Source organism: Pomacea canaliculata, linkage group LG9 (genome assembly GCF_003073045.1).
Source record: "Pomacea canaliculata isolate SZHN2017 linkage group LG9, ASM307304v1, whole genome shotgun sequence".
Lineage (NCBI taxonomy): Eukaryota > Metazoa > Mollusca > Gastropoda > Architaenioglossa > Ampullariidae > Pomacea > Pomacea canaliculata.
Genome location: NC_037598.1, coordinates 3,243,300 through 3,266,485, shown reverse-complemented (window position 1 = coordinate 3,266,485; position 23,186 = coordinate 3,243,300). Strand labels below are relative to the sequence as shown.

At 42.2% G+C, this 23,186-nt stretch overlaps 1 protein-coding gene across 1 annotated transcript in view; it reads right to left on the bottom strand.

Annotated features, from left to right (window-relative positions):
• Positions 1–93: 93 nt before the first annotated feature.
• Positions 94–23,186, bottom strand: part of LOC112572085 (guanylate cyclase soluble subunit beta-2-like) — a 26,082-nt gene continuing 2,989 nt past the window's right edge. Inside the window, 15 exon segments of the mRNA XM_025251613.1 lie at positions 94–1,267; positions 2,142–2,296; positions 15,183–15,329; positions 15,697–15,845; positions 16,787–16,857; positions 16,859–16,933; positions 17,116–17,177; positions 18,120–18,265; positions 18,268–18,294; positions 19,204–19,454; positions 20,012–20,352; positions 20,711–20,736; positions 21,048–21,286; positions 21,904–22,087; positions 22,300–22,400. Coding sequence (XP_025107398.1) covers positions 859–1,267; positions 2,142–2,296; positions 15,183–15,329; positions 15,697–15,845; positions 16,787–16,857; positions 16,859–16,933; positions 17,116–17,177; positions 18,120–18,265; positions 18,268–18,294; positions 19,204–19,454; positions 20,012–20,352; positions 20,711–20,736; positions 21,048–21,286; positions 21,904–22,087; positions 22,300–22,400 — 2,383 coding nt within the window. The 3' untranslated portion in view covers positions 94–858.

The window sequence follows — 23,186 nt, the reverse complement described above, 5'->3', positions numbered from 1 at the left end:
ATACAGAATTTTAAACTTGGGTAAAGTAGTTTTTTTTTTAAAGAAATAAAAGTCTTTATTCATTCAAATGCATACATACACGGAAGAATGATGTCTTTGTATGTGATGTCTTTAATGGACCAGAAGAGGATGAATGATTGGTCATTGACCCTGCCATCGATAGCCAACATGCAAGACATGGTATACATCACACCCTAGGCTTTTAGGGGTTGTTGGTGGGTGACATAAGATCTGCACACCTACTGCACAATAAAATTTTCAACAAGCTCAGTGCATTATTTCAACACTTGTACACTTGCATGCATACTTCATTTCAACACATGAACACTTGCATTACACCAGCATAGCTGCCACAAGTCTTGTCTTTTTTTGCTCCATCTTTTGTGGCTACGTGCTACTTGTCCCTCTATGAAGCTAGCGACCAATCTTGTCTGGCATCGCAATTAACCAAATTACAAAGTAAAAATTGCATTGCAACCCTAGTCACTTTGATATCGTGAAAGTGTTCCAAAGTTATTGCCTTTTTTACCCATCCAGCATTTCTCCTTGTCACAGCCAAAATATCCAGGGTCAAAAATGGTCTTAGAAACCTTGCTTGATCATTATATGTGGAAACAGATGTTGCTGACAGCCTTGCGAGGTGGCATACACAAGTTTGACTTGAATTACAGACTAGGTTGGATGTGATTGTTCTACAGTGGAACTGCCTTCCTACCTTTTTTCTTGCGGTCCGTCTTTGAGTGGAACTTGCCATCTCTTGCACCTGTGGTGCGGTAGGTTGTAGTGAAAGTGAGCAAAACATGCCCCTTTAGTGACTAGGTAATGTGAGAGGTATTTACCTTGAGTGACTCGGTAATGTCACACGATGAGGCACAGTTTACTGGCGTGACTGGACCACAGCACATCCTCCACCACAACCCGGCCCCTACTGGTGGCGTTGTCCACGGGTTGGCTTGCTCTCTTCGACATCCTCGTGTCCGACTCATTACGGTCATTCAGTAAAATTCCATTAGTTTTGGAGAGATCTTGATTGCTGTTGCCTGCGGCGGTCAGGTCAGAAAACTGATTGACATCTTGCCCTTCTGACCCATACCGACTCTCGTCTGGCGCTGTGCTTCGCTCCACTGGAAGGGACAAGAACTCGTCATCTGGCTCTCGGACGTCACGTGATGGACTACCCACTAGGAAGTAGGTTGTCATTTTACCTTTACCTTTTACCTCAATCTGACCTCTTGTTCTGAAGGCATAACCACGCTGAGCAAGACAACTGCAAGCAAAAGAAACAGAAGTTAATACAGCAGGCCTTGGGATTATACCATAAAACAATGTAGCAAACACAAGTATAAGCATGTAAACAAAACATAGTGATCACTAGTATTGGCAACGTAAACAAAACGTAGTTTTCGTCGTAGATCTATATGTCGCATGAGAGATATAATAACGGTGATGTTGGCGATATTCATGATTCATACATCAGGCCCGTTACAAACATTGAAATGTCAGTATTACCAGAAATACCAGTTACCAAAGAAGTGACAGAAGCTAGCGTACTACGTAGGGTACGTAATAGCGTAGGGTACCTATCAGAAAAGTAATGTCTCTAACACCTCACTCCCCCCCCCCCCCCGCCCCAAGAGGCCTTTTGAAAAAAAAAAGATTAGAACCGAGTTTTACCTTTTATGTGTTCAGTAAAAGGTGTGGGAAATGGCTGTAGTGTGAAGTATTGTGGGAAATGGCTGTAGCGTGAAGTATTGTGGGAAATGGCTGTAGCGTGAAGTATTGTGGGAAATGGCTGTAGCGTGAAGTATTGTGGGAAATGGCTGTATCGTGAAGTATTGTGGGAAATGGCTGGAGCGTGAAGTATTGTGGGAAATGGTTGACCCCTTCATTTACATGAACTCGAGGATCTTAGGGTAAAGGTGTGTAAGTGGATTGTTTTGTAGTTACCTGTGTAAGAATGTTGAATATATTGAGACGTTTGTTGGCAACGTAGTTTGATTGGAACTTAACTGGCTTGAACTGGCATAGATGTACAACTACCTCAGCTACACTGACGCGAGATACCAGTGCGAGCACTAGAACAGTTTCTGACGACTGAGTCACGTGGTAAGAGGGTGCGGAAGTAGTTTGGTTTTACTTACCGGTAGGTGGCGCCGCTGACATGTATCCTGGCAGGCACCCCGTGACTCTCCATGCGGGAGGCAGTGTTGACGGTGTCGCCAAACAGACAGTAGCGCGGCATCTTCCTCCCTACTACCCCGGCCACCACGCCACCCGAGTGCACGCCCACCCGGATCTGCACACCCACCAACAAAGCGAGGGCTAAAGGCAAGGGAGTCGGATACAGAGACAGAGGTCAGCAATCTGCCTCGTCACCTCAAGTCAATCATCAGAGCTTTTATTATTGGGGGGGGGGGCGACTCACGCACACAGCCGAAACACACCGGTTAAACGGTTTCTTCAAAAATATTGTGTACGTTGCTATTTACAGAAAGTTTATGTGTGTGTGTGTGTGTCCGTGGTGTCTGTCAGGGTTCACTGTATGTATGTGTGTGTGTGTCCGTGGTGTCTGTCAGGGTTCACTGTATGTGGTGTGTCCGTGGTGTCTGTCAGGGTTCACTGTATATGTGTGTGTTCGTGGTGTCTGTCAGGGTTCACTGTATGTGTGTGTCCGTGTGTCTGTCAGGGTTCACTGTATGTGTGTGTGTCCGTGGTGTCTGTCAGGGTTCACTGTATGTGTGTGTGTCCGTGGTGTCTGTCAGGTTCACTGTATGTGTGTGTGTCCGTGTGTCTGTCAGGGTTCACTGTATGTGTGTGTGTCCGTGTGGTCTGTCAGGGTTCACTGTATGTGTGTCCGTGTGGTCTGTCAGGGTTCACTGTATGTGTGTGTGTGTGTCCGTTGTGTCTGTCAGGGTTCACTGTATATGTGTGTGTGTCCGTGGTGTCTGTCAGGGTTCACTGTATGTGTGTGTCCGTGTGTCTGTCAGGGTTCACTGTATATGTGTGTGTGTGTCCGTGGTGTCTGTCAGGGTTCACTGTATGTGTGTGTGTCCGTGTGGTCTGTCAGGGTTCACTGTATGTGTGTGTGTGTCCGTGGTGTCTTCAGGGTTCACTGTATATGTGTGTGTCGTGTGTCTGTCAGGTTTCACTGTATGTGTGTGTGTGTCCGTGGTGTCTGTCAGGGTTCACTGTATGTGTGTGTCCGTGGTGTCTGTCAGGGTTCACTGTGCACCTTATCCGCCTGGGTGTATCCCTACTCAGTGCGGTGAGAGTACCGCCAGAGTGGCCGAGTGACCACAAGACATCGGCCCACGGTCAGAGTGTATGTTGCCATACTCCAGACTTCTACCAATCACAGAGCACAGCTACGCTAGCTTACATCCAATGTGGCGACTCGCTTTGTGGCCTTTTGCCATTCAGTCGATGCTGCATAGACCTTGTCATTTTTGTTTGACATAGTCGTATTCATGTTTTATTGTAATTTTGTGCAGGTGGACACGTGGTAAACACAAATTTTGTAAATAAAAATTCATCGATACTTAAACGTTGAAGTCGAACTTCCGGTTTCACGTTCACGATATCGGGATTGTTTATATTTCTCCTTTCTCTTGTCATAGAAATTCGCTATTATAGGCATCATATATATAAAATAAGTCGAGAAAATAGATCTAAATTAAATAATTTTCTTAAAAAATGGCCGAAATGTACGTGTTGGTCATAACAATTTATAGTACGTATACTTAATGACTGATTTTGGCTTTTTCTCTTATGTTAATTGTAGATTGTTATCTTATTCTAGGCTGGTTGTCTTTATAGTATTTCCAGAAAATAGATCTTTATAAAATCACGTCCACCTCCCCCCCACCCAAAGAAAAACAACAACAAAAAAACAAAAACAAAACGAAACAAATGCAGGGTTCATAACAACATTGCGTCGTCTGCTGTAAACTGAGGCAGCGAACGATATATATTATATCTGCTTAAACGCTCTTTCAAAGGACCTTTCGAAACGTGTTTAATCATAAGTGCAATTATTTTTCTCCGTCAGCTGTAATTCAATAGCATACATAAATTAAGAAAATAGATCTGAATGAAATTACTTAAATACTTGGGTCAGTAACTATGGAATAAAAAATGCGTGGGTCACATAGAAACAGTACGGAATAATTACTTCAGGCGTTTTCTTATGTTATTTATTGAGTCTTATTGGGATTATCTTATTTTAACGCAATTTTTTTAATATCAGCTTGAATTCACTAGCATACCATAACACATTATAATTATTGCGTTATGGCGCAGACAAAACTTTTTAATCTGCTGTACAACAAGGGCTGTAACTCTTAGAAGACTTTTTATGGCGCCAGTATATTATTTATATATATTGATTTTGGAAGGCGAATAAAATGGAAGCGAAGAAAGCAAATGTACGTAAATATAAACAGTTTTGAAAAAGCTGCTAGGGCAGTTAGGGGTTTTAAAAGTCAACATATGTAAGCCACATAAATCAGGTTTGAAGGACTGCAATGATGGTAGAGACAATTTAATGCGTCCAATACAATAAGTAAGCCTTATATAAGCAAATCTGGCCACTTGTACGGCTCCAAGAGGGTATATGGTTTATTGGTAATTAGTGAGCTATCAGACAGCTAGTTATTTTGGCTGTGCAAGATCTCTACAATGAGGAAGTCAGTGTTGTCAAAACAAGATAACCTGCACACCAACTGTCAATTCAGATAGCAGTGCTGACAGAATCACACGGTGAAGGTGTATAATTCCTTTGGTAATTGCCTTATGTAGGTTTCAATATTAATAGGACTGTATAAAAAACCAAAACAAAGAGAAATAGCCATTGATTTACATAAAATCCTTGCCTTTTAAATTTTTTTCAGATGCAAAACGCAAGAGCAATAAATATATATTTTGGGGTCATCTAGTAATGGTTGTTAGAAGGCAATCATTCTGCAAGCTGATGATGATGCATACAGACTTAAACTGTGCATTACATGTTCATGCAGTTCTTTTATATGTAGCACACATTCTCTCTGATAAAAATTCAGCATACTTTCGCAATTCCAACAGGTAGAAACAGCCTCAAATATGACAAATAAAAATACACATATGACCAGTAATCATACCACTTAATGGGATCATTTAGCACCAAGTCAGCAGTAAACCTGATTGTGAACAATGTGATAACAAAGTGTGCAAGGCCTGTACCATTTTTTTCTTAATATATTTTAAGTACATACGTAACAGATATATATTCCACTTTTTCATCATAAATTCCCCTGCTCCTCTTAAATTCACCTTTTGTACAAGGACTGTCAGGGAAATAAAGCTACTAATGTTGTCATAAACATAACAGAATGTCTGAAAATGACAACACCATAACTGTACATATAATCATGCAATATTGAATGTCATTGTATTGTTCACCAGTAAGTTGAAATCTCAAACACAATTGGCGTATTGATTTTGTGCAACCACTCACTGTTAACATGCATGTAACCAGCAGTATATGGTGTTGATATTGACCAGATGGCCTCCCAAAAATTAAATAAAAATTATTATTATCACACACACACACACAGAGTACAGCAATAATTGAAAACAATACCAGAAACCTGATGTTTAAAAATTACATTTTTCTTCAAAGCTGGTCATTCGGCAAGGTTCCATGGCAAGTAATTATACACAGTCATGCCTGTGTGAAAGTAAGATTTGTTTGGACACAACTAAAGTGACAGGCAACTTCTTTGTAATCCTTTGCATTCATAGTAACAAAAAGGATCTGCTTGTGTCTACATGTGTCAAAATTATCTCATATGTAAACATTTGATATCACTTTCAAGGATGTTATAATTTTATAACGTGCATGTTTTTTAAATACATTCTTAAATCTTTTAGAAGAAGATTAAGTATACTGATAGCCATATAATATTTGAACTGTTATGACAATGGGATCATGCAGATAATACTAACAAACTGACAATCTCTTTAAAAATGCACACAAATGATTTTATTTTCAAATGAAGCGAGTAATCCTGATTAAGTATAGTTGCAAGTAGGTGCTTTAATCATCTCTGCTACTTGTGTTCAATGATACATGTATTATTCTCAACTGCTCTTATTATTCTCAACTGTTTTTACTTAGAGTGGGAAACAGAATATGAAATTAAGGATGTTTTAATGCTGCCCTTAGATGCTGCTCTGTACACACTTAACGTGTAGACTGTTGTGATACTGATTAATGCATAAAACATTAACAGAGTAATCAGCGCTACAGAATAAATAAAAATGCAGTTAACTTGATACAATATGTGACTTATTTTATTGAAGAGATTACCTGTGCTAGGTAAAATATTTGCAATGTGGTTCTCTTATTATTCTTGTTCAAAAAATACATTGTGATCTGTTTCAATAATTTTTTGTGTAAAAAAACAACTTGAGAAAAAAAAGAAGTAAATTACCTAGACATACTTTTCTAATTGATGCTAATTCCTTCCTTAGAAAGTGGTATTTATGAGTTTTTTTACAATGCGTCCGATATGCTGTCATAAATAGTAAACTAAAAGCATGAATAATATAAATGTGTTACAATATCACAGTTAAGGACTGCAAGAAATTCAAGCTGTTTGCACATTTTCACTGGACGTTTGCACTTTTATGCTCTATTAAGGTGGCAAAAAACAATGGCAACTGTGATACTTGCCCCAACAATGAAAAAAGGACATTTACAGTTGATAAAAACCCCTTTTTTCCAAAGATATATCATTGTTCTATTTAGTAATAAAGAGTAACCCTAAGAAGAAAGATGTTATTTTGAGGCAAATTCTTGTAACTTATCTGAGTCATGCAGCTACGGGAACATGTTTTCACTTGTTTTCAGACAGGAAAACTGCTTTATATCTGGTTACAATGAAAACTACAATGGATAAAAAATTCATAGATGCATAATATTATTATGAAAGCATTTGTACCAAACAACATCCAGTTTATCAGAACTTATCTTAAGATTTTCAACAGTAATAATGAAGGTGAAATCGCATAGATTAACATAACTATGTATTCACTGTGGTAATGTCAGAGCTTTGGGTAACTGGACATTTTTTCCAGGAGTGACCACTCCTTTAAAAGCGCACCAAAGAACAACAAAAGTTTTTTTTCTGATAGGACTTAGCTAAATTTGTAAGCTCAATGCCTGCTTCTACCATCAAGGCCAGGGGTGGGCAATTAATTTTCCCAAGGCACGGATAGAACTGGATCGTTTAGAGGGTACCGGATGAAGACCAGTGGATGTTCTAAGGGCCGGACTAATATAGTTAACTCAGTTTTACCAATACTGTATATATAGTATATTTACTGGTGGCGGCAGCGAGCGGGCCGGTCAGAGACAGGAGGCGGGCCGGATCCAGCCCGCGGGCCGGCGTTTGCCCAGGTCTGATCAAGGCCATCCTATACCAAGTATCATGTAAGACACAGTCTAGTGCCTCGCAGTCACCATCATGCACGTATGCACACAACGCATAGGTGGATGAAATCAGGACTATGAGAAAAAACAGGTCCATGACAGTTAAGGTCCGGAGATGGATGGTCAGCGCGACAATGATCTTTAGCTTTGCAGTCTACTTTTTTAGCATTTATTTATCTCCCTTCACTGGTATCAAATGGCGCCCCTGTCAAGCTTCTCTCCAGAACAGGTTGTGAGGGAGGGTGGACATATGGATATAGAATCATCGACTCACAGGCTCATATTCTGAGGTCTCCCTTGATCAGCTGCATGTCAGTTTTGCATGGTATGGAGGGGCAAGTCTGTATATCCAGCAGTATTTTTCTGTCTACACCTACCGATCGAGTCTGGGTTTTGACCCGTCCATGGTACCCTGACGGACGATATCAAAGTGTGACGTAGTACCGGTAACACGCCGAACCAGAACGGTTGACATCGCTTTGTTTGTGCTGAGAAAAGATTATTGGGTTACCACGAACAAAGTGTTGAACAATGAGGCACGCGTCTTAGTCTCATGTTGCATAATGACTATTCAGACAAGCTATCGCACACTTACAACGGTGCTTTACTTGTTTTCAAGACCCTAACTGCAAAACCAGGCTAGTGTCATCTTGGTGGCAACCACACTTAGGATAGTCTTATATGTGTTGGTCTTATGCTCAATTGATGACAGGACATCTGTCAGTACTCGGACTGGTTTCTCTTAATCATCAACAATCATCATTCGATTCATTGGAACTTGCCCAACTTGAGCAAGCAAGCCCACTCGTAGGAGACCTACCAGTTCCTCTCGTCGGGTATACAATGAGACGTATCAGCGGCGAAGTCTCCAACGCTTCCGATCCCGTGGGTGGACATCAATTAACTCATTCGCAGGTCGCCAAGCGATTTCTTTGGTTTTTCTCGACGATGACTGCCATCTGCATACATTGTACGAGCGCGTCTTTGGCAATGTCATTGGGCAAGAAATCAACCAGTCAGCTTCCATCATTTGATGGGTGGTGAAAAGTGGTTTGAATTGTGGCTTGACTGCGCAATGCGACTAATTCATCTTGTTTGCTACTTTTCTGTCGAGAGATTCGGAGGAGTCCCAAAGATTTTCACTTTATTTTTTGAAGCCTGGATACCGTGGCACGGACTCTATGAGAAAAATGTGCAACGCATACGATATTGACTGACATATCATAGAGACAACTCAGAAAGGACTTTCAAGCTGTAAATATGGTGCCAAAGCTATTTTTCTGCCTGCCGTATTAAATTGGTTGAGGCCTGGCCATCGTTACGATCGACGTGAGCCGAATGCCGGCGCACAGTTATCATCACTGGAATAATCGCGTCTAGGTCTGAGCCTTCTTTATTAAACTCCTTCATGTGGATCTTCACTCTATACTACCAGACCCAGTGTGTCCCCATGACTGTGGTCATTGATTACTCTTGTCCGTGCTAGCTGCTTCTCGTAAAGTATTTCGTTCGGGTGGTAGTGAGCTTGTAAGGTCAATCTGTAATTGTGTGTTACCCGACAAACGTCCGTCGATTATTAGTCGCAAAGCATTGCTTAAGTAGCGGGCTCCCTCCGATGGACACAAAGATGTGGTGGTCCTGAAGTGCATCATGCAGGAAAACCTACCTCAGTGTTTAGAGTAAGCACTCCTGGAGCCGTCGTACAGCGCTTATAATCATTATGTAAATAAGTGGAAACTGCACAACTTGAAGATGCGCCTCGATTGCGAGAAGATAAAAAGACTGTACCGAGAAAGAGACGCTGTTGAGGCTCACGAAAAAAACAGTATAGAAGAAAGAATTTACAGTGCACCAATGCACTTGCTCATAAGCGGGTGCCTACAATATCTCCTATACATAGATTAAGTCAAGATGAATTAGGCAATGTCTCATTATGAGTTTGTGCTGTTTATTTCGAGAAGAAATAGCGCACTTAGATGTCTTAGCATCTAGTTATAGTGAAGGCAAATCTGATCTTAGGGATAGGATGTAAGTGCATTAAGTCAAATAAGAAAACACACAAAGTCTTAAATTACATATGTAAATATATATTTGTAGTTTGCTTATTTCACTAGAATTAAAAAAGTCTCTTTAGTAGAAATCCACTGACTCTCATCTCAGAATTGTGTATATTAAATGATTCGCTCACAGGACATTTTGCTTTGCTTTCACTTTGCTTTTATGTTTGGACCGCCTTTGGAAAAACTGACTTTTTAATTTTATTGTTCGTAGGGTTTTCAGTATATATATGAACTTACTATAAGTACTATCAAATTATAAATACACTAGGGTACTAGGATGCCTTTGATGTAAGCAGGCCTTGACTTTCCAATTTAGCTAAGTCTACAGAAAAAGAGTTTTTGTTTTCTTCGGTGCAGCTAAAGATGGTCACTCTTGAAAAATGGTCCAATACCCAAAGCTCTGACATTACCACAGTGAATACAGAGTTATGTTAATCTGTGCGATTTCACCTTCATTATTACTGTTGAATATCTTAAGAAAGATTCTGATAAACTGGATATTGTTTGGTACAAATCCTTCATAATAATATTATGCATCTATGCATAATATTTTATCCATGGCAGTTCAGTTAGTGGTAACCAGATAAGCAGTTTTCCTCGTTAAAAACAAGTGAAAACATGTTCACGTACTGCATGACTCAATAAGTTAAGAATTGCTCACATAAATACAGTGTTTTCTTCTTAAAGGTTACTCGTTATTACTAATAAGTAGCAAATGATATATCTTTGAAAAACGGGTTTTTCAACTGTAATGTCTTTCTTTTTTCATTGTGGGGGCGAGTATCACAGTTGCCATGTTTTTTGCCATCCTTAATAGAGCATAAAGTGCAAACACCGATGTGATTGATCCAGTGAAAAGTGTGCAAACGCCTGAATTTCTTGCAGTCGCATACTGGTGAAGTTGTAGCACATTTATATTATTCATCTTTGACTATTGAATGACAGCATCAGTGCAGTCAGGAAAAACTCATAAATAACTACTTTTCTAAGGAAGGAAATTAGCGATCAATTAGAAAAGTATGGTCTAGTAATTACTCCTTTTTTTCTCAGTGTCTTTTTAACAGAAGAAAATGGTATTGAAGACGAGATCAACAATGTATTTTGTGAACAAATAAAGATAGAGAACGCACATTGCAATATTTTACCTAGCACAGGTATAATCTCTTCAATAATTAATAAGTCACATATTGTATCAGTTAACTGCATTGTTTGATTATTTTTCTGTAGCGCTGATTACTCTGTTAATGTTTTATGCATATCATATCATGAGTATAAAACAGTTACAAGTTAAGTGTGTACAGAGCAGTCATCCTAGGGCAGCATTAAAACATCCTTAAATTTCATATTCCTGTTTCCCACTCTAAGTAAATGAACAGTTGAGAATAATAAGTGCAGTTGAGAATAATGCATGTATCATTGAAAAGTAGCAGAGATCATAAAAGCACCTACTTGCAACTATACTTAATCAGGATTACTCGCTTCATTTGAAAATAAATCAGTTTGTTGTGCATTTTTAAAGGAGATTGTCAGTTTGTTAGTATATCATGCATGATCCCATTTGTCATAACAGTTCAAATATTGTAATGGCTATCAGTATACTTAATCTTCTTCTAAAAGATTTAAGAATGATATTTAAAACATGCAGTTATAAAATTATAACATCCTTGAAAGTGATATCAAAATGTTTACATATGAGATAATTTTGACACATGTAGACACAAGCAGATCCTTTTTGTTACTATGAATGGTAAAGGATTACATAAGAAGTTGCCTGTCACTTTAGTTGTGTCCAAACATTGTTAAGGCATGACTGTGTATGATTACTTGCCATGGAACATTTCAGAATGACCAGCTTTGGAAAAAATGTAATTTTTAAACATCAGGTTTCTGGTATTGGTTTTCAATTATTACTGTAGGCTCTGTGTGTGTGTGATAATAATAATTTTTTTTAATTTTTGGAGGCCATCTGGTCAATATCAACACAATATACTGCTGGTTACATGCACGTTAACAGTGGTGGTTGCACAAAATCAATACCCCAATTGTGTTGAGATTTCAACTTACTGGTAAACACTACAATGACAATTCAATATTGCATGATTATATGTACAGTTATGGTGCTGTCATTTTCAGACATTCTGTTATGTATACGACAACATTAGTAGCTTTATTTCCTGACAGTCCTTGCACAAAAGGTGAATTTTAAAGGAGCAGGGGAATATATGATGAAATGTGGAATATATATCTATTACGTATGTACTTAGAATATATTAAGAACAAAATGGTACAATCAGGTTTCCTGCTGACTTGGTGCTAAATGATCCCATTAAGTGGTATAATTACTGGTCATTTGTGTATTTTTATTTGTCATATTTGAGGCTGTTTCTACCTGTTGGAATTGCGAAAGTATGCTGAATTTTTATCAGTGAGAATGTGTGCTACATATAAAAGAACTGCATGAACATGTAATGCACAGTTTAAGTCTGTATGCTTCATCATCAGCTTGCAGAATGATTGCCTTCTAACAACCATTACTAGATGACCCCAAAATATATTCATTGCTCTTGGGTTTTGCTTCTGAAAAAAATTACAAAAGCAAGGATTTTTATGTAAATCAATGGCTATTTCTCTTTGTTTTGGTTGTTTATACAGTCCTATTAATATTGAAACCTATGGCAGATAAGGCCATTACCAAAGGAATTATACACCTTCACAATGTGATTCTGTCAGCACTGCTATCTGATTGACAGTGTGGTGTCAGGTTATCTTGTTTTGACAACACTGACTTCCTCATTGTTAGAGATCTTGCAAAGCCAATGTAACTGTCTGATAGCTCACTAATTACGAATGAACCATATACCCTCTTGGAGCCGTACAAGTGGCCAGGTTTGCTTATGTAAGGTTTACTTATTATATTCGATGGATTAAATTGTCTCGACCATCATTGCAGTCCCTCAAACCTGATTTATGTGGCTTACATGTGTTGACTTTTAGAACCCCTAACTGCCCTAGCAGCTTTTTCAAAACAGTTTATATTTACGTACATTTGCTTTCTTCGCTTCCATTTTATTCGCCTTCCAAATAGTATATATATGTAAATAAAATACTGGCGCCATAAAAAGTCTCCTAAGAGTTACAGCCCTTGTTGTACAGCAGATTAAAAAGTTTTGTCTGCGCCACAACAAAATAATTCTAATGTATTATGGTATGCTAGTGAATTCAAGCTGATATTTAAAAAATTGCGTTAAAATAAGATAATCAAAATAGGACGCAATAAATAACATAAGAAAACGCCTGAAGTAATTATTCCGTACTATTTCTATGTGACCCACGCATTTTTTATTCCATATAGTTACTGACCCAAGTATTTAAGTAATTTCATTCAGATCTATTTTCTTAATTTATGTATGCTATTGAATACAGCTGACGGAGAAAATAATTGCACTTATGATTAAACACGTTTCGAAAGGTCCTTTGAAAGAGCATTTAAGCAGATATAATATATATCGTTCGCTGCCTCAGTTTACAGCAGACGACGCAATGTTGTTATGAACCTGCATTTGTTTTGGTTGTTGTTTGTTGTTGTTTTTTTTTTTGGGGGGGGGGATGTAGACGTGATTTTATTATTTTTATTAAGATCTATTTTCTCTACTTATTATATATATGAGCTATAATAGCGAATTCCTATGACAAGAGAGAGGAGAAATATAAACAATCCCGATATCGTGAATGTGAAACCGGAAGTTCGACTTCAACGTTTAAGTATCGATGAATTTTTATTTAGAAAATATGTGTTTACCACGTCTCCACCTACACAAAATTACAAAAAAAAAAAAAATGAATACGACTATGTCAAACAAAAATGACAAGGTCTATGCAGCATCGACTGAATGGCAAAAGGCCACAAAGCGAGTCGCCACATTGGATGTAAGCTATCGTAGCTGTGCTCTGTGATTGGTAGAAGTCTGGAGTATGGCAACATACACTCTGACCGTGGGCCGATGTCTTGTGGTCACTCGGCCACTCTGGCGGTACTCTCACCGTACTGAGTGGGGATACACCCAGGCGGATAAGGTGCACTGTATGTGTGTGTCCGTGGTGTCTGTCAGGGTTCACTGTATGTGTGTGTCCGTGGTGTCTGTCAGGGTTCACTGTATATGTGTGTGTGTCCGTGGTGTCTGTCAGGGTCACTGTATGTGTGTGTGTGTGGTCTGTCAGGGTTCACTGTATGTGTGTGTGTGGTGTCTGTCAGGGTTCACTGTATGTGTGTGTGTGGTGTCTGCAGGGTTCACTGTATGTGTGTGTGTCCGTGTGGTCTGTCAGGGTTCACTGTATGTGTCTGTGTGTCCGTGTGGTCTGTCAGGGTTCACTGTATGTGTGTTGTCCGTGGGTGTCTGTCAGGGTTCACTGTGATGTGTGTGTGTTGGTGTCTGTCAGGGTTCACTGTATATGTGTGTGTTCTGTCAGGGTTCACTGTATGTGTGTGTGTGTGTCCTGTGGTCTGTCAGGGTTCACTGTATGTGTGTGTGTGTGTGTGGTCTGTCAGGGTTCACTGTATGTGTGTGTCCGTGGTGTCTGTCAGGGTTCACTGTATGTGTGTGTGTGTCCGTGGTGTCTGTCAGGGTTCACTGTATGTGTGTGTGTCCGTGTGTCTGTCAGGGTTCACTGTGTGTGTGTGTGTGTCCGTGGTGTCTGTCAGGGTTCACTGTATGTGTGTGTGTCCCGTGGGTCTGTCAGGGTTCACTGTATGTGTGTGTGTCCGTGTGTCTGTCAGGGTTCACTGTATGTGTGTGTGTGTCCGTGGTGTCTGTCAGGGTTCACTGTATGTGTCCGTGGTGTCTGTCAGGGTTCACTGTATGTGTGTGTGCCGTGTGGTGTCTGTCAGGGTTCACTGTATGTGTGTGTGTCCGTGTGGTCTGTCAGGGTTCACTGTATGTGTGTGTCCGTGTGTCTGTCAGGGTTCACTGTAATGTGTGTGTGTCTGTGTTCACTGTATGTGGTGTGTCCGTGGTCTTCAGGGTTCACTGTATAGTGTGGTCTGTCAGGGTTCACTGTATGTTGTGTGTGTGTCCGTGGTGTCTGTCAGGGTTCACTGTATATGTGTGTGTGTGTCCGTGGTGTCTCGTCAGGGTCACTGTATGTGTGTGTCCGTGTGGTCTGTCAGGGTTCACTGTATATGTGTGTGTGTGTGTCCGTGGTGTCTGTCAGGGTTCACTGTATATTGTGTGTCCGTGAGTGGTCTGTCAGGTTCACTGTATGTGTGTGTGTGTCCGTGGTCTGTCAGGGTTCACTGTCTGTGTGTGTGGTCTGTCAGGGTTCACTGTATATGTGTGTGTCCGTGTGGTCTGTCAGGGTTCACTGTATGTGTGTGTGTGTCCGTGTGGTCTGTCAGGGTTCACTGTATATGTGTGTGTCCGTGTGGTCTGTCAGGGTTCACTGTATGTGTGTGTGTGTCCGTGTGGTCTGTCAGGGTTCACTGTGATGTGTGTGTCCGTGGTGTCTGTCAGGGTTCACTGTATGTGGTCTGTCCCAGTTCCCTGACCTCTCTGTGCAGACCACACTGACCAGGATGCTGTTTTAGAGTTGACTGTACAGTCAAGAGATAAGAAAAGGCATCCATGTCTGTGTGTGTGTGTGCACAGTTGTCTAACCTGCAGCGGTAGGCCGGTGGCCGGTGAGGTCACGAAGCCAGCCTCCTCTACCATGTCCATGGCGAAACTGGCCACTCGCTCGGCGTGGTCCTCCTGCTGCTCTTGCACCCCACCCACCACCATGTAGGCGTCACCTATGGTCTCTACCTGTCGTCATCATCATCATCAATCATCATCAACAACAACAACAACAACAACAACAACAACAACAACATAAACTGCGGACTTGCTGTCTTTCAATGACATTTTTTGTCATTAATGTTTACCGATTAAAGACTTGTCATCTTTGGAGCTAACATTACATCATTAGGAAAAAGGTTTTCCAAGACGAAAGTACCGGCCATGGCGCAATGCCTACATGTTTGGATGACACGCATCGGCTGAGATCCTACTTAAAGAGGACTGGATAATCGAAGCAGAAGAAACTTCATCATGGACCTTCATTTAATGTAGGTCATAGGTCCTTGACACTGACCGTGAACCTTGCCCTGGCCTTGTGGAGGGCAGCACTGACCTTGTAGACGGCGTGTGTCGTGGTGTGACTGTCGAAGCGCTGGTAGAGATCGTTGAGCATGTCCACGATGTGCAAGGGGCTGCAGGCGGCGGCGATGTTAGTGAAGGTGACGATGTCGCTGAAGAGGATAGTCACGATGTCGAACTTCTCTGTTAAGAAAAAAAAGTCAGAACTCAAAGCCCATGAAATAAAGTCGCTATGGTCAGAGTGCGATAGCTTTCCCTTTTCCCGGGTCTTCCATCCATGGAAATATCATGGGGTAGACTTGACCACGCCAGGCGTTACCCCCTCCCTGACCACGTGACATGACCAAGGCTTCGGCGAGACTGGTCAGCGGAAGGGGAAATGAAGGACGCGCATGCCAAAAGCGACTTGCGGAATTTGTATATAAAACATGGGAACATGTGGCCAGCTGTCTTGGGGAGCCTGGTAAGTCGTGATTAAAACACTCGCTTGTCTCCACTGCAGTGAGAAACTCAGGGTTCAGATCTCGTCTCGAGACACTCTCTTTACATGACACCTGTTCACTGGGCTGCGCGTCGGGGGTTTTCTACGGGCACTCCTGTTTCCTCCCCCTCCCTCTCCCTCTCCCCCCACAGTGCGAAATCATCTCAAGGTGGAAGTGGTTTCCTACTCAACCAACCAACTAAATAAATCACCCGGCTTTCTTTTTACCCTTTTACTTGGGGAGAGACAGAGATCGGCGACAACAGTCACACGTTGAGGAAGGGTGAGAGGTGAGCAGGAGGGAGGACGTCAGCTTCTGAAAGTGAGATATTTACATTGTAGATGGAGGTATTTAGTGTAATAAAGGTTTGTTTTTAATTGTTTGTCAATTTGACTTTTAGAATTAATAAAGTATTGTTGTAGGAAGGAGAGTTTTAGGTTATAAATTATTGTCTGTGTTATTTATCTACTGCTGTCTTCTCTCCCTCCCTTTCCATTCTATGGCCATTTATCCGCTCTCTGTCTGATGTAAGAAAGGCGTCCTATGTATCGAGTAAGGGGGGACAGCCGTTTATGGCGGGTAGTGAGGTGCCCAGGTACACTCTCTGTACTCTCTCTCTCATTCTCCACGTGTCCGAGCTACATGCCTGCCTCTACCGCTTGCCCAGGGTCAACTGTTTGGCGACCTTTGGTGGCAGCATCTGTACAGCAGCCCTCTGTCTTCTGCTTCTCCTCCTCCAGAGCACGTGACGTCCGCCGCAACTCCGCCGTCTTCTCGTCCAGCTGCTTCCTGCACAGAGACGACTACACTGTCACGATAACCACACCTTGCACAGCGACAACAACTACACTGTCACGATAACCACACCTTGCACAGCGACAACGACTACACTGTCACGATAACCACACCTTGCACAGTGACATCGACTACACTGTCACGATAACCACACCTTGCACAGTGACAACGACTACACTGTCACGATAACCACACCTTGCACAGTGACAACGACTACACTGTCACGATAACCACATATCTGTAGTAAAGGTGTATAATATCTGTACAAAATATCTGTACACATATCTGTAGTAAAGGTGTATAATATCTGTACAAAATATCTGTACACATATCTGTAGTAAAGGTGTATAATATCTGTACACATGTCTGTAGTAAAGGTGTATAATATCTGTACACATGTCTGTAGTAAAGGTGTATAATATCTGTACACATGTCTGTAGTAAAGGTGTATAATATCTGTACACATGTCTGTAGTAAAGGTGTATAATATCTGTACACATGTCTGTAGTAAAGGTGTATAATATCTGTACACATGTCTGTAGTAAAGGTGTATAATATCTGTACACATATTTGTAGTAAAGGTGTATATAATATCTGTACACATGTCTGTAGTAAAGGTGTATAATATCTGTACACATGTCTGTAGTAAAGGTGTGCACATATCTGTAGCAAAAGTCGAAAACATATCTCTAAAATGTGTAGACATATCTGTAGTAAACATGTACCTATATGATATCACTAGGAGTGATTTTTCAACACGTTTATCTAGTTCTCGTGCTCTTGATGATGTTGCACGTTGCAGGTGTCACTGGCACATTTTGTATTCACCGTCAACATTGTAAAACTAGGCGCACAAACCCCGTTAATGTATGGCTGAGGTAGGGGATTGGGGGCTGGTTTAAATATCAACTGACAGTTTTTATTGCATTAAAAGCGTTTGTTATTGTCATTTCTCGCACATCCAGTGCCAGCCATGATATTTGTGATAGTTACCTCTAAAAAAAACTTTCAAATGTTAAATTTGAATTAATAGTTGACTATTAAATGTAGCTTGTGATGCATATTTTTTGTTGGATGATTTTCACCTCCTTGAAAATTGGCAACTCAACATTTTTCAATTTCAAAATTCAATTCTCTCTCTCTCTAATGGCGGAGAGTGCTGGTCAAGGGACACACTCACGCCCACGTCGATCTCGGCGATGCGCTGCTGGTTGAGCAGCACGAGCTCTCTTGTGACGTCATACAGCGGGATGTCGGCCAGGTAGACCTTCATCTCCAGCAGCTCGTTAAGTGAGGTGAGACGTGGGGAGCTGATGAAGATCATGTGTCGGAACGTGGCATCCACACCATTTGACCTGAAAACACGGCGGCACAGGCTCATCACCTTGCTGGTAGCCATTATGATTGTTGTTACTGTTACAGCATTGGCCGCTAGATGGCTGTCAGGTACTTAGCTACTCACACAACAGGCGGCTAGATGGTTATAAGGTACTTAGCTACTCACACAACAGGCCGCTAGATGGCTGTCAGGTACTTAGCTACTCACACAACTATAGAACAGGCTGTTAGACTGTCACAGAATAGACTGCTACTCACAGAATAACTATTGTTTACTCGTTGTCACGGACAAGGGTTATGCCCCTGACTGTGTTATGATGAGCAGGAGTTGTCTCCTTGGTTGCATGCATGGGAGGAATGACAGTTATGTACAGAGTGAGTGAACGAAGTGTTCACACGAGTCACGGCTATTTTAAGTGGTGAGTTCGGGCATTCCCAACTAAGACGTGTAAGGAGGGAGACAGAGAGAGACTTGCTGTATGATGGGAACGAATGTAATTACTTGCCGAGCCAAAGTACTGCATTTTGTGTAAGAGTTAATCAGCCTTTAAAGAGAGTAATCATTAAGTCACGAGAATTGCAGTAATTACGTAGGTGGGAATTCGGAGGACATGGAGTTGTCTTCCCAAGCGTCAGCTCCCACGAAACCTCTAGCAAGTGTTCAGAGGCGAGCTATCAAAGCTATCAAAGCCGTTCTACTGAAACCGACGATAGACCGAAATGACTTCACCTCTCTAGGCGTCCTTCCTCTTAAAGACAGACTTACATTTAACAAATGCATTTTCATGTATAAAATACTGACGGGTAAACTATCGCCAAGACTCTCTCTACTATTTTCCTCCAATAACTCTAGAACCTCTCCAAAAGTGAATGCATCCCAACCTCGAAAGCATCGATAAGCGGAAGAACGCTCTTTGACCTCTGACCTTTAAGCAAGAAAGGCTTATCGGAGCCTTGGCGATGAATGGCGACGAGGAATACGGCATTGATAAACTTGAAGATGTTGTCGATGGACAGCTGCATGATGGGATGCACAATGCTGCACAGCGCCTCCAGTGGCGTTCCGTCACCCACGGGCCAACCCGCGAAGTGACGCACCATCACACCGCACTGCCGCACGCGCAGCTGCACGTCAAACACCACGTGATAGGGGAGGGCCGTGCACAAGTCCTGGGGCCTGGCAACAAATAGCACACAGTCCATAGTGTCAGTCACGTCAGCACATGGCACACACAGTCCATAGTGTCAGTCACGTCAGCACATGGCACACACAGTCATAGTGTCAGTCACGTCAGCACATGGCACACACAGTCCATAGTGTCAGTCACGTCAGCACATGGCACACACAGTCCATAGTGTCAGTCACGTCAGCACATGGCCCACACAGTCCATAGTGTCAGTCACGTCAGCACATGGCACACACACTCCATAGTGTCAGTCACGTCAGCACATGGCACACACAGTCCATAGTGTCAGTCACGTCAGCACATGGCACACACAGTCCATAGTGTCAGTCACGTCAGGCCGTCAGCAGGCATAACATCATTAAGAACAGTTTCTGATATCAGGCCGTCAGTATACAGAACGCAGATGGTCTTTAATAACGAAACTTTACGAAATTGCTCGTGATACAAAAATACTTGGGACATGCCTTGATGTCAGCTAGGTGTAAGTGCCTGACTATACTGATACTGACTTGATGTCAGCTAGGTGTAAGTGCCTGACTATACTGACTTGAGTAACAGGGACTCTGGGCCGGATGGGAACTCATTCTCCACCCTTCCTTCTGGAGACCAGCGGTCAACGGGCAGGGCAGCCGGGGCTATCTCCCTCTCATCCCCACTCTTCCTTCCCTCCTGCCTCTTTGTGGTAACAGAAAGAGCACAGGGGGAACAATCACTCGCGAAGGTTGCGTTGCCATGGAGATCGACGCGGAAAGCCGTGTGATGCAAGATCGTCATGTGACCCATGTCTTCCTGGCCTTGATCCAGAACCGTCAGGATCACAGTCTGCTGAAAAAGATCCCGACCCACCGCTTCCACTAACCCTGGTGAGAAAAACAACGATAAGAAAGTCTAGGGACTAACCCAGAGGTACGATTACATTTGATAACTAGAGGCGGCATCTGTATTGTCGAGGGACTAACCCATGACAACTTGATAAAATATGAGGAAACATTAAAAAATTCAAATCTTAAGAATTTATTAAAACATTAGAAAAAAAATGATGAAAGTAACATCTGGAAAAGTTAAAGAAAGTGTACAAAGTACGCTAGGGTTAGGTACCACTTACCACTCAAACTGTGAACGGACCTACAGTTGACTGAACACATCTACGACTGCGGCAGCTTGTGACGGAGGGATCCCAACAGCTGTGGTGTCTGCCTGTCTGTCTTTGAAAATTCTACAAATAAATGCCTAATCGTCTACCAGCCTGAGGCAGTGAACTGTCAGCAGTCACTGTGTATAGGCAGTGAACTGTAAGTGTGAACTGTGTATAGGAAGTGATGGGTAAGCGGTGTCTGTGTATAGGCAGTGAACTGTAATTAGTGTGTACTGTGTATAGGAAGTGATGGGTGTCAGTGTGTAAAGGAAGTGAACGGTAAGTTTAAGTGTTCACTGCCTAAGGTTCGGACTACGGAATGAGAAGCCATGGCTGCAGCTCCTGCTGGCAGATGAATGGCCTCAGTGTACCTCAGACCAGCGACCCGCTGCACCTCAGTCGGGACCACAAAACCCACAGCCTCCCCCCTACCTCTATAGCAAGCCACTGAAGCATCTTTTCAAAAGACGAGAGGAATAAGGAGATGAGGCAGCAGAAGACGCTGACGGTGGACAGAGGGAGGACATCGCAGGACAACGCCGTTGGTAGCTACGAGACAGGTGATGCACCACACGAGGCAAGAGAAAAGGGTGGTGAGAAGTGTGTGACCTACCTATGACGATGGATAGAGCCAGGCCGCGTGCTGTAGTAGTGAAGCACCAGCGTCCCGTCGTTGCTTCTTCACACCTGAAAGCCACCAACACGCACGTCACCGTAACACAGGAACACACGCCTTACCTGAAAACTCGTGCATACGTCACCCGAAGCACACGAACTGAGCAACAGGCCGGAGCTGGAGTTCGTGCCGTCAGACGATGTCTTACTGTAAAGGTCAAAGGTCGGTTAACAACGCCATGTCACTGTCTTCGAGTCTTTATTGACATCTTGACATCAGCATTCTTTCTCTGGTCCCACGATGGCTTTATGAATATTGTGTTGATTGTGTCTACTCTCGTATCACTACATTGCGTGTATTGTGTTGTCCTACTCTTCGCAGATCGTTATGACAGTTATGGTTATTTACTAGTTCATTGTGTTGTGTAATACAGACCACTGTATCTTTTCATCTACACGAAGATGATTCAATCTACCCTATGCAACACAGTGTATCATACCGATCATTTAGTATACACATTTCTCACCTTGTGCCAGACAGTGGGGAGCAGACAAACTGTTTTATAATGTGTGATGTTAGAAAAAGCAATAAGTTCCCTTGTTAAAATCTTGACCCCGCTTATCAAACTTGCAAAATTACTACAAAATAAGACTTCACTCGAATAGAGGATCCAGATGCTGGCACTCACCTGAAGGAGGGGGCGCTGATGCCGTTGTAGGACAGGGCCAGGAGGGAGTGGAGTGAGTCTAGGTTCTGAATGAAGCTGACCATGTCGCCTCCCAGAGTCTTCAGCATCTTATCATAGCCGTGACGTAAGCAATAGCCAAAGAAGTATCCCCCGAACACCCGCAACACAGCCTCGACTGGCAAGTCTAGTAACATCACACACACACACGTGAAGGTATAACAGTACATGGCGCTGGAAGTAGGAGTGTGTCTCAAGGTGCAATGGTGAGTGGATTAGAAAAAGCGAGGTGTGTGTCAAGGTGCAGCAGTGCAGGGTCAAAGTGAAAAAGGTCAATGGGCAATGTGGCAGGTATAGGTGAGTGAGTTGTCCATCGGTACAATGAGACAGGCCACTGACCGAGATGTTTTGAGACTGCGGACACAAGGTGGAAGGTTAAGGAGTCGTCATAACGTGTGAACACCTGGAAATGGCTGAGGGAATCCAGACCTGACCGCCTTCTGAAACACAACAATGTCTCACAGTGCAATCTCACACAAAGCAGCTTTGATTCTAACACACAAACAACAATGCTTCCATACTGCTACCACAAGCAGCCTTCTTTCTCAAAAGGGACAGACCCTTCAAGAGTGTTTGAGACACCATTCGCACACCTGCTGTTTACCTGTGATCCTGTGTTATCGAAGAAAACATCTTTTTGGAAGCCTTTAATAGTAACGTGAGGCAATGCACACCAGGGATGTCTATGACTAAAAATAAAGGCAATACAATAATAAAGTGTGTGCTGCTGTGGCTTTGCCAATGACTTGAATAAGTTTTACGCCAGATGTACTGCAACACTTTTCTCGGGAATTGCTTTCTTCTTCCCTTTTGCCGTGTGATACTGCAGTGGACGAGACCTCATTCAGTAACATCTTGCCATCTTGCCTTGTTGTAAGATCTTGAGATTTTGCCTTGCGACATGTTGCCTTGATGTGACATCTTGTCATCTTACCTTGCTGTGACATCTTGCTTTGCCAGGATTGATCTCCCCTGAACCAGAGGGTCTGAAAATACAGGTGCTAAGGTCCGTCTCCCGTCACCCAACGGTCTCGTGCTTCATCTATTTCTGAACTGTCAGTTTTTTTCTTAATTTCAATCGTTATTCCATTACAAAAAGGTCACACCCTCCTTTTAAAAATACACCCAACTGACATTAGGATGAAGGCTGTGTGAAACTATTGTGGCATTTCTGACTACAGTGGAACCTCGGTTAGCGAACGCCTCGGATAGCGAATATTTCGGTT